Raw genomic sequence first — 12,500 nt, forward strand, 5'->3', positions numbered from 1 at the left:
AAGATCTGAGCAAGGAGCTCAGGTTTCGAGAAAGAAGAAATAACAGTAGTGTCCTCTAGATGAAAAAAAAAAAAAAGTTCTTTCACAGCAAGAAAAAAATGAGACCATATTGATACTATAATGTACATATGTACATACACACAACAGAAAGCTTTGATGTGAAACGGAAGATAGAGAAATTAAGAAGGATCAGAATAAATACATTTCTCATAAGCTTCATACATTTGATTCTCGGAAGAGAAAGAAGAGTTAGCATATATATATATATATATATATATATATATATATATATATATATATATATATATATATATATATATATATATATATATATATATATATATATATATATATATATATATATATATTCTTTGATATGAGACTTTTATTTTACTGTTCATCCTGTAATACAAATATGCAAATTAAACTGAACTGGTGTCCATGGGGATTACGTGCACCGGGATTGCAGATTATCTAACGAACCGAAATCGTTATGTTAATAGAGCCAGGCGGTGATTGGCCAGATGTGGGGACATCAGTGCCGCAGGGATCACATCAAATCTGTACATTTTTTTTCTAACATTATAGACGCTAATTACTTATAAATAAAAGCTGAAAACCATGAAGTCCTTATTTTGGCTCCCTGGACTGCAGCCATCGTTTATTCAGAATACCTTCTAACTCTTCTAGGATCCTCACGGCAGCGACCAGCACGAGTTGCTGTCCTCACCTGTTGTTATTTGTGGAATTTTTAGAAATATTTTACTTCATCTGTTACTGTTTTAAAGAGTTTGGGTTGCCAGCATAATACGACACATTGACGAAGAAATTATATAATTAATTTTAGTAAGTATATATATATATATATATATATATATATATATATATATATATATATATATATATATATATATATATATATATATATATATATATATATATATATATATATATATATATATATACACACACACACAGCATAACAGTCAAAAATACAAAGACTCAAAATGAAAAACAAAACATATGACGTAATTATATGATTCATCGATTTATATCCAAGTAACTTAACAAATACAAAACCTATGTGAGAAACATTCCAGTTCTGAAAATAAAAAAATAAATAAATGAAATAAAAAATAGCATTTGCTACACTAAACGTCCTGTCCAACCAGTATCTTTATCAGAGTTCTGTAAGTAATATAAATTCAACATAATTAGTGGGACCACTAGCGTCAGTTATGTGTTGTCCTCGTAGTCACTGAGGGCGAGGGGCTGCAGGCCCTGGCGTTGGCTGGCAGGCGCTGCACACACTATTACAAAACACTGCACTGCCCCAGAATTAATGGAAGGCAGGGCCGACGGTAATGTGGCAAGGCACTACGGTGTTGCAGACTATTACAAAAGTGTAAAAATGTTAGATAACTTGTGAGGGTGGTCTGCAAAGGCTTATGTTATGTTAGGTTTGTCAGGGCGTTGGGAAAGACGAAAGTGGGAAGCCCAGTCACCACGTGAGAAGAGCAGGACCTTTTAGAGCATTCAGTGCATGTAGGCTGCGGATTCCTCCTATAGATCATTACCCCCTTGTTGACCCCCTCCAAACATATTAAACAAATTAATACACACACACACACACACACACACACACACACACACACACACACACACACACACACACACACACACACACACACACACACACACACACAAACACCTGCATTTACTTGGCTGAACAAAAAAAAAGTTCGTAGAGAGGAAAGAAACCAATTAATTGCTGTTCTCAGAAAAGTTTCTTAGGAACTAAAGTAAAGAAGTTGGCTAATTTAGATTTGGGGGTGTCTTGCAATTCCTATCTTGAAACAGATCACGTCACAGGAAGGGGAAAACAGAAACAGCCAGAGAGTTCCAAAGTTTGCTATCGAATGGGATGAGGGAATGAAGATATTGGTTGACCTTCCTATTGATGAGTGGACAGAAAGTAATGCGGCAGAGCGTCAGGCAATAAAGACAGTCAATTAGGCTCTATCCTATCCTGTGGCCCGTCCTCTGTGTAAGGGCGGATAAGACACCTTGATGGAATTAGTATCTGAAAGCAGCAAGAACAATGTAGCGGTGTCGACATAGAACAGTATATTTTTATTTATTTATTTATTTTTTCATTCTATGGATCGCGAAGTTCTGAAATATTCCAAATACACTCGCACATGGAGCGACTCTTGAGCAATAAGGGGCCAGAAACAATGCGTCACGGGGACACTAAAATCGGAAAAAGGCTGGTAAATGGGAGAACACCAAGGAGTCCCAAGTTACAATATTGTGAAAAAAAAAAAACAGTCGTAATTAACGAACGCCAAAGTAGTACTCTTTTGAAATTATAACTCAACCTACGCGATGTTTTACCAGGACAGCGGAGGAGAGATGTTAGCAGGAACACGGTGCTGCGTAGAATGTAGAGCTAGGAACACCGTCAATGTGAAGACGTGACGTTCCTGGTGTCTGCAGTGGTGCTGTACCGAAAGGGCGAGGAAGCTGAACAGTGTTGTGGCGCACAGCAATCTACCAAACATGGCTGTAGTCACCTAGGACGGGCGCAGTGGCGGTATATATATATATATATATATATATATATATATATATATATATATATATATATATATATATATATATATATATATATATATATATATATATAGATAGATAGATAGATAGATAGATAGATAGATAGATATAGATATGTTCATATATATTCCTCCTTGCTATAACCTGAACTGTTTCAAGACAAGTATTAAAACACCCTAGAAACTATGTTATTTATTTCCTAAGTCGACTTATTGGAACCAGCCATTGAGCGTTTTCCTTTTCATTACACCGCTTTCACGATGTGTACATACTCACACCAAACACACACACACACACACACACACACACACACACACACACACACACACACACACACACACACATGAAGTCAGGTCTTAAGCCAAGCCTTACGTCATCTGAATGTAGTACAACGCTATTCTCTTTGGTGTTTAGGACACAGGATTGATTGTGACTTGTGATTCATTACTTTACTTGGCATTTCCTATGTGCCTATTGTCCAAGCATATCACAGGGTGGGGTAAACAGTCGACTGGATTGGGCGCCAGTTGCTTTGTGCAAAGATGCGAAGCTCTCCCAATGAATCCACAGGTCGCAGCAGGCTATGTGCTACACCACAAATGATTGGTTGGGATGAACGATGCGCATGTGCTTTAGCACATGTCCACACAGATTTGTTTAGAAAATTTAATATGGAATTAGTTTTACACATCTGATCGATATAAGTAACGAAAATGTTTTTGTTAACGCTGACATGATTTCCATATTTTTCTTTCAGCTAACGATCACAATACAAAATTTGGACAGCTGTGCGCTGCATGTAAATTCTATCTTATCCACCATTGTTAAACAAACCGCCAGTAAACTAAACCTCGAAGCCGTTTGTGAAAGTGTATTATTTCAACAAAAAATATGAATTGTGTGTCGTTGTTTGCCGTCAATAAGATGAATCATTGAAAGCAAGTAAACACAAGCAAGTACATGCCAATTCACGAAAAAAAAAGGCGAATACAATGGCAAAGATTTTTCACACAAATGATGTTACGGAAAAAAAAAAAAAGAGTATTCATCTGTTTATTACATTTTTTGGTTATTTTATTTCAAATGAAGTCCAAGGGGAAGAGTTGCACTAGCGCGGCTGTTGGGAGACATGAGGGATTCATTCCGCTGCACTACGCCTCCCAAGTAGTGCTTGTTAAAATATCCTAATATTCTAAGCCAACCAATTTGTTTTTCGAATGAAAACGCACCTCGTTTAATTAATTGCTTAATTATACTTTTAATTAGATAATCAAAACTCATTTAAAATTAATAGTATTATAATACATATAATCCAAAAAAAGCAATGCCATGGGAAGTTGTTTGAAAGGTATTTCTATGTGCAGGGACAGTTGTATTTGCGTGGCATGGACACACGCAGTGAAAAAAAATATTGAATCCTCAGAGCCCAGTAGATAATGAAAAAATAAAATAAATAAATAAATAAATAAATAAATAAATACTTCTATAAATTAGAAATATGCAAATAAAAAGGAACAGATAATGTAATGGATAAAGTTTTAGGTATAAACCATTAACTGGAAGAAAAATAAATCTTAATCTATATTGATACCTATCCATATAACAGTCCTTCCACCTTTGTCTCTCTCTCTCTCTCTCTCTCTCTCTCTCTCTCTCTCTCTCTCTCTCTCTCTCTCTCTCTCTCTCTCTCTCTCTCTCTCTCTTTCTCTAGTTTTGGAGATGTCTTGATACTATTCCAAAGAAATTGTTCATATCACAGAGAGGAGAAAAAGAATCAAGCAGAGCGTTCAGTGTTTGCCAGTGAAAGAGATGAACTCTTGCACTAGTGAGGTATACAGTATAAAGGTGAAAGTAATTATAGATTTTTGTCCAGCGAGACCGTGGAATGGGGAAGGAACGGAGTTGAGAAAAACAGAAAAGCATCAGCCAGGGAAATAACAATAGAAGACAGCAAGAGCCAGAGATGAACGATTGTAGATAGCCAGTCTGTTGACAGGATCACGTGAAATAGCTACTGAAGAGAACGTTAATTCAAATTAGTAACATTTTGAGGAGCATGTGCTAAATCTTACATCTTGCTCTCTTCTCCAACAAAAATAAAGATAAATAAATAAAAATAAAAGTAATAATAATAATAATAATATAATAGAATAAAATAAAAATAAATAAAATAAATGAATAAATAAATAAATAAATAAAGATAATTTAGTAGAACAAAAAAAAAAGCTAGAAACGCAAGGAGTTACAGCGTGCAACACTGAAACAATCTTCACGATGAGGCACATTCCTTCAAATTTCTTTTTCCCAAAGTATTCAATCTCATTTAAAGGTACCTATTTATTTATTTATTTAATTATTATTATTATTTTTATTATTATTTTTATTTATTTATTTGTTTATTCACTTATTTATTTATTTATTTATTTATTTATTTATATTTTTTTTACCATGAGGAGGTGCAGGGCACGGTAGAGGAGATTTAACATGTAGCGACCGAAATTAGTCCTTTGTGAATTCGAGGTTTTGCAAGTAAGGTTTTATGTAAATGACTTGAGAATCTTAGGCAGTTTCAACATATCGTTCTGCACCATTTCGTAAGATCTCCTGAAACAATAATGACTTTCTGGGATTTTGTTAAGCTTCTTTATATGTTTGAACTTTCCTGAATTTCGCTGGAGAAGATACGGCTGGATGCGAGGCGTGAAACACCCTCCACACAGGCGGTCATGGTGTTGAGACTTGGCGTGGAGCGAGTACTGGAAAGAAAGTATGTGGGCGAAAATTCCGACGTTAAATTGTTGGTATTCTAGTGCGCACGCTCACATGCAGACTCATTAATACACCAGCTATGTAAACACACACACACACACACACACACACACACACACACATACACACGGTCGTACGAACATGCATTCCTCATTTGCACTGAGTTGGCAATGATTTTTCGCGTGTAAATGATAATGGCCATATTATTTAACATGCAAACCAACTTAGATTTTTTTATATGTGTCCAAAACGTATATTAACGTGACACTGAACACGATAGCCACCCGTACATTTCGGCATCTGTTCCACCAAATACGTAGTAATTTCGTAATTTCAACACTAGTAGTGAAGGAAGATATATTTTAGCTCAACACGTCTTTGTTTATGCGTCAATGTCCGTGATTTTCCTTTTTTTACTTCTTTACCAGGTTCCTATATACACCTGCGTACTCATGGTTTACAGTTTGACTATTGTGCAGTGTCCTTTCTTACGAGACTGTTTCTGAAGTTGCCAGTGATGAATTTCAAGCAAACGTGAACACATTTCTGATAACTTATTATGCGTTGTGTTGTCTTTCCATCTGTATTTTTTTTCTATCGTCATGTTTTTAGAGGAGGAGGCAGTAGGCATCTGCCGAAACGATGATTACTCCCGGTGAGGTCTAATGTACTGGATCACGATTGCTGTGAACTTATCATTAAACCCAGCTGTGATCTCACTAAACGTTTCCCTTTGTGTCATACAACACAAGGGGGCAGTCACAGCCTGCCCTCTAAAGACAACTTTCTTCCTCCACACAAAACTACAAGCACTTAATATCACACACACCTTTCACTCAAAAATTGAAAATTATCATGACGACTCCTACACCAGCCTCGGAGTCCTCTTCTGGGATGGGGACCACAAATGTCCCCAGGTCGGACTGCTCTTCTGATAACAACCCTAAGTGTTTGGACACTTGACACGTGCTTGCCTAATCAAACTCTTTCAGCTCTGTCTGTCAACATCTACCTTTCCTTCTTGCTAGAAGTTTGCCTACATTCAGCCTGTTCATAAAAAAGAATGACCGTTCTAATCCCTCAAACTACCGTTGTATTGATTTAATTTCCTGCCTATCTAAAGTTTTTTAATCTATCCTCAACAGGAAGATTCTTAAATATCTATCACTTCACAAGCTTCTATCTGATCGCCAGTATGTGTTCCGTCAAGGCCGCTTTACTGGTGATCTTCAGTCGTTCCTTACTGAGTCTTGGTCATCCTCTTTTAGAGATTTTGGTGATACTTTTGCTGTTGCCCTGGATATATCAAAAGCTTTTGATAGAGATTGGCACAAAGCTTTGATTTCCAAACTACCTTCCTACGGCTTCAACCCTTTTCTCTGTAACTTCATCTCATGTTTCCTTTCTGGCCATTCTATTGCTGCTGTGGTAGATGGTCACTGTTCTCCTCCTAAATCTATTAACAGTGGTGTTCCTCAGGGTTCTGTCCTGTCACCCACTCTCTTCTTATTATTCATCAGTGACCTTCTAAACCAAACTTCTTGTCCTATCCACTTCTACGCTGATGATACCACCCTGCACTTTCCCACGTCTTTTCATAGACATCCAACACTTCAGGAAGTAAACATTTCACGCAGGGAAGCCACAGAACGCCTGACTTCTGATCTTTCTAAAATTTCTGATTGGGGCAGAGCAAACTTGGTAATGTTCAGTGTCTCAAAAACTCAATTCCTACATCTATCAACTCGACACAACCTTCCAGACAACTACCCCCTCTTCTTCAATGACACTCAACTGTCCCTCTCTACGCTGAACATCCTCGGTCTATCCTTTAGTTATAACCTGAACTGGAAACTTCACATCTCATCTCTAGGTAAAACAGCTTCTATGAAGTTAGGCGTGCTGAGATGTCTCCGCCAGTTTTTCTCACTCCCCCCCCACACAAGATGCGTGCATATCAGTACATGTGGTGGCATATTTGTAACTCTTTGAGACATTTCTATTACTACTACCACCACTCCTTACCTCTGAAGACTGTTTCTCTCTGTACATGCAATATATCTATGTAGCTCTGGTAGAGGTTTCTGATTAATTTCCCTATAAAAAAAAAAAAAAAACACGGCTTCATATGACCTCGTTGCTGTATAGAAAACTAATTAATCCATCAATTAATCAATCAGTCGGTTTTGTTAGATTATATGGATGAAATAATGCTTTATATTTGAAGACCATATTATACTTTATTATGAACATTCTTTAGTCCTGTCCATAGCTGTACAATTATTTCATACCTGAACACGTTGCTTTGTAGCACAGCGCCAGTGTGGGGACAGGGTGGAGGTGAAACATGGAGGGCTTGACACAGTGAATTGTAACAAGAAATGGAAAAAAAAATAAATAAATAAATAAAAAGATGAAAGCTCCCCCAAAATTAAAATACAATATTTCATTCAATTACTTTATGAATTTTAGTATTTATGAGAGGGAAAATGAAACCTTTTTTTTATGTATGAATAATTACCACATCTTTTCGTTTGTGCGCTCCATTATGACATATCCTACCAATATGGTTTTGTTCTTTAATTTATCAACAATAAACCTACACGGCACAGCTTACCTCGGCGGCAGCGCTGGGAGTGATGGTGTGAGGCTGAGGCAAGGAGATTTTAGTTTTAATAATATGCAATTCCAACACCCGGTTCAGTCTGACTTTATCTATAGGGTGCTTGTAAGAGTTAATGCAAAGTTACGCTCGAATAACATTACTCTGCGATATTTGTGGCGGTGAATGCTAAGTAGGGAACGTTTTACACCCGACGCCCAAGCTTTTTTTTCTTTTTTTTTTTAGAGAGGAAGCTAACGCACTAAATGATAATACTAATGACAGTGATGTTGTAAAGGTATTGTTAATGACATCAGCAACAACAACAACATCAACAGTAGCAACAACGGCAACAACAACAACAGCAACAACAACAGCAACAACAGTAGCAACAACAACAACAACCTTAACAACAACAACAACAACAACAACAACAACAACAACAAGCACAACAACAACCACAACAACATCATCATCATCATCATCATCATCATCATCACCACCACCACCACCACCACCAGCACCACCACCACCACCACCATCAACAACAATAATAGTAACAATAATAATAGTAATAATAAAAATAATAACAATAATAATAATAATAATAATAATAATAATAATAATAATAATAATAATAATAATAATAATAATAACAACAATAATAATAATAATAATAGTAATAATAATAATAATAATAATAATGGTGAAAACAATAGGAAAATTAATAGACAATGAGGTTAACAATAACGATATTATATCTAAAAGAAGGTTCATGAAATTCCGGACAGTTGGTATCACTGAATGAAGCATAGTAAGACAAAAATAGAGCTTGAACAAGGGATAAAAAAAAAAAAAAAAAAAATATGGCTGTGGTGGCTTGGAATAGACGGGTCAACAACAAAAACAGCCTTTTGATCTCGTGGTGCTGTAGAATCGTAGAAGCTGATGATGATGATAATAATAATAATGGCGATGATGAATTACAACAAAATATGGTGTTTAGAGGTATAGATAAAAATGCGAATAGAGTTCATTAAGTTGGCTACAGAGATCTTATGTCCCCTTACAACAATCTGTCGGCACTTCTTCCTTTGGCCGCGCACCAGTCATGATTTACGTAATGGCTGCAAGGAGTTAAGATGTTAGAGTCTTGCACCAGCGTCGCAGAGAGAGAGATAGAGAGAGAGAGAGAGAGAGAGAGAGAGAGAGAGAGAGAGAGAGAGAGAGAGAGAGAGAGAGAGAGAGAGAGAGAGAGAGAGACGATGAGGGGCGGTTGATGTAATTATTTATGCATGTATTTACTTTCATGGCTGTTTGCTTGGTTAGTCGTTCGAATGTAATTTCCTTGTGTATCGATGGGGAATGCTGTGCTTGTCTATTTTTGCAGTTTTATGCAGGGTTTGCAGTATTTGGTTATCGTTTTATATGCGATAACAACAAAAGACTTGTTGTCTGAATGAATTATGTAAGAATCAATTCGCCAAATTCCACAATGGTTAAAAAAAAAAAGTATATATTTTTTTCAGATATTTTCTCTCTGTTTCGTGTTTTTGCATCTTTTAACATTGTGCCCTCGATATGACCATGTAACAATAGGAATGTATATAAAATTCCAAATGCAAAAATATCCCTCTTCATAATTTTCATTTTGTTTTGAGAGATCAGCTCCCAGTCACGGCAAATGTTTGTATGAGTTAATCTCGCACGCCGTAACAAGATCTTGGCATGGAGCTCAGCAGAAAGTGTCAACTACTCGTTCCAGTGACGATTATGATGTGAAATAACATTAAATACAGGCTCTGGTCGTATGCGTCTGCACAAATAGTAAGAGAACTACATTTTATATTTCAGAATTCTTTGGTATTATCTTGCTGAGTATTTCTTTGCGTATCTTTGGACTGTTCGTGGATTGTTGAAAATTTATTCGTCCACGAAAAATATATTCACAGACATGAATATTGAGGAAAGGCTTATCGTCTAAAAAAAAGTCCTTAACACAGCGAGCCTCTCACGGACGATCCTGTCCTCCACTTCGACAGAAGTGAGATTTTTATTGTTATTATTTGTTATCTAAATTTCTAAACACCACATATATATATATATATATATATATATATATATATATATATATAATATATATATATATATATATATATATATATATATATATATATATATATATATATATATATATATATATACGAGTATGTATATATATATATATATATATATATATATATATATATATATATATATATATATATATATATATATATATATATATATATATATATATATATATATATATATTTTTTTTTTTTATTTGTAAGTAGAAAAGACGTATTGAGGTTAACTCTTCCTTTAGCCAAAGCCTGTCAGATTCATATGGTATTCAAAATGTTCGTAAGACTTGGAGTCTTAAAGTCCTCTAAGCTGTGCGCTGTGCTATTTATTGAGCAACACAAATTCTGAGCGCAGAATAACAGGACAAATTTGTATGATTTGTTTACAGCAGACGCATTCCACCGACAGCGCTGGCCTAGCGTTCTCAAGCATTAAGCTGCATGCACTCATAACACGGACTAAATATTCATTTTCATTTAGATTTAACGAACACTATTAAACTTTTTAATTATAATTACATTTTGAAAAGTGTCCTTTCTCTCCTGCAGCTACGACTCCCGTGGCCTGGACGGGAGGCCTAGCAGTGCGGGACGCCCACACCAATGGGGGGACGAGGAGGCGTGGGGAGTGGAGCAGCGGGCCTGGTTCGACACCTCGCTCACCCCCGCCCACCTGCTGGTGAGGGACGTGCGGGGCCAGGACGAGGGCAAGTACACTTGCAAGGTGCACTTCCGGGCCTCGCCGTCCTGGTCCCAGCGGGTCACCCTCACCGTCAATGGTGAGTACTCGCCGCCAGCGCTGCCTCTAAATCTGCGATTAAGGTCTTTGTGGCACCAGTCATCATTATAATTATTGCTTTAACATTTTGCCTGGATACTGGTTACTGACAACTGAACACAATGGACGGTAAAAACTAAAATACGAAATTAGCATTTTAGAATAAGAAAAGACAATAAATAAATAAAACATAAATGCAAAATAAAAATGCAGGTTCATCGAATGTTCATCTTGTGTCATCGAATTTAGATGTGTGATTGTGCCGTTGTTCGATAGATCGTCTCTCGTCAGTAACAAACAATGAGACTGAAAAGACTTTCTTTTCTGCACCACCAATATTTTGTGTGTTCTCCCCACGACATAGCCTTCCCTCCCCTCCCCTCACCACAGGGTCTTGCTTTCCTCCCCTTCATAGACCCGCCGGGCTTCCCAAGGATCCAGGACGGTTCTGGCCATCGCCTGGAGGGTCCCATCGGGCCTTATGGGGATGGCACCGTCGTCAGGATGATGTGTCTCAGCTCGGGGGGTGAGTGTTGGTGTAGCAGTCAAGGCGATGTGGTTCAGTGTGGGCGTCCGCCGGAATGCCGTGGTTTTGTATGGCTGTGTGCGATGGGAGTATGGTCAGGTGTTGATGCAAGGATAATCTGAGCAAGGGTGAGTTTAGCACTATACTTAGCACACTTTGATCTTAACCAAAAATCCGAGAAGTGGCTACCAGAGTGATTAGTGTGAGCGATGTACTCAGAAAACGAGAAATATGGGCAAAGTACCATCAGAAATAATACAACTAATTAATACAAACTGAAATCATATTAAGTAAGGTTCCATCAAGGGACTGTCGGGGAACTAGCAATTAGCATGAGCATGTCACTAATGGACAGCAGGAATTGGTGTTTTTCTCAACTTTGTAATAAAGTAGAGAGAGAGAGAGAGAGAGAGAGAGAGAGAGAGAGAGAGAGAGAGAGAGAGAGAGAGAGAGAGAGAGAGAGAGAGAGAGAGAGAGAGAGAGAGAGAGAGAGAGAGAGAGAGAGAGAGAGAGAGAGAGAGAGAGAGAGAGAGAGGAGTCGCTAATACATGCATAACCTCATGTCATAAATTGCTTGCTTGTGTAATATTCTGAGTGAGTGGAGATTTAAGTACATCTTTAAAGAGGAAAAAGGAAACCACTGAGTTGATTTTATGCTCAATTCCACCATAGCAGAGAGAGCAAGCGACTCAGTTTACAAGAAAGAAAGAATAATAAGCGTACCATTCAATTTAGAAGCGGTGGGGATCAGTTTCATCTTGGTGTATCACTCCAACACTGGATGAGTAGGAAAGAGTTTTACATCGAGCTGCAGGAAACTTACGACGGGATAAAGTACACGAAAAATTATATCATTCTAGGAGATTGGAATAAGCCTGTATGAGTGCAGAGAGAGAGAGAGAGAGAGAGAGAGAGAGAGAGAGAGAGAGAGAGAGAGAGAGAGAGAGAGAGAGAGAGAGAGAGAGAGAATGTGTGTGTGTTTGTGCGTGTCTGTGTCTGATGTGTGTGTGTGTGTGTGTGTGTGTGTGTGTGTGTGTGTGTGTGTGTGTGTGTGTGTGCTAGGGATGTCCAAAGTTGGAATGA

At 37.3% G+C, this 12,500-nt stretch overlaps 1 protein-coding gene across 3 annotated transcripts in view; it reads left to right on the top strand.

Annotated features, from left to right (window-relative positions):
* The window catches only part of LOC135107428 (hemicentin-2-like), a 194,722-nt gene that overhangs the window by 147,238 nt on the left and 34,984 nt on the right, over positions 1 to 12,500 (top strand). For all 3 annotated transcript variants that reach the window (XM_064017280.1, XM_064017282.1, XM_064017281.1), the window contains 2 exons: positions 10,663 to 10,892; positions 11,307 to 11,417. In XM_064017280.1, the coding sequence (XP_063873350.1) occupies positions 10,663 to 10,892; positions 11,307 to 11,417 (341 nt within the window). The remainder of the gene's footprint in view (positions 1 to 10,662; positions 10,893 to 11,306; positions 11,418 to 12,500) is intronic.

Source organism: Scylla paramamosain, chromosome 15, assembly GCF_035594125.1.
Source record: "Scylla paramamosain isolate STU-SP2022 chromosome 15, ASM3559412v1, whole genome shotgun sequence".
NCBI classification, from domain to species: domain Eukaryota; kingdom Metazoa; phylum Arthropoda; class Malacostraca; order Decapoda; family Portunidae; genus Scylla; species Scylla paramamosain.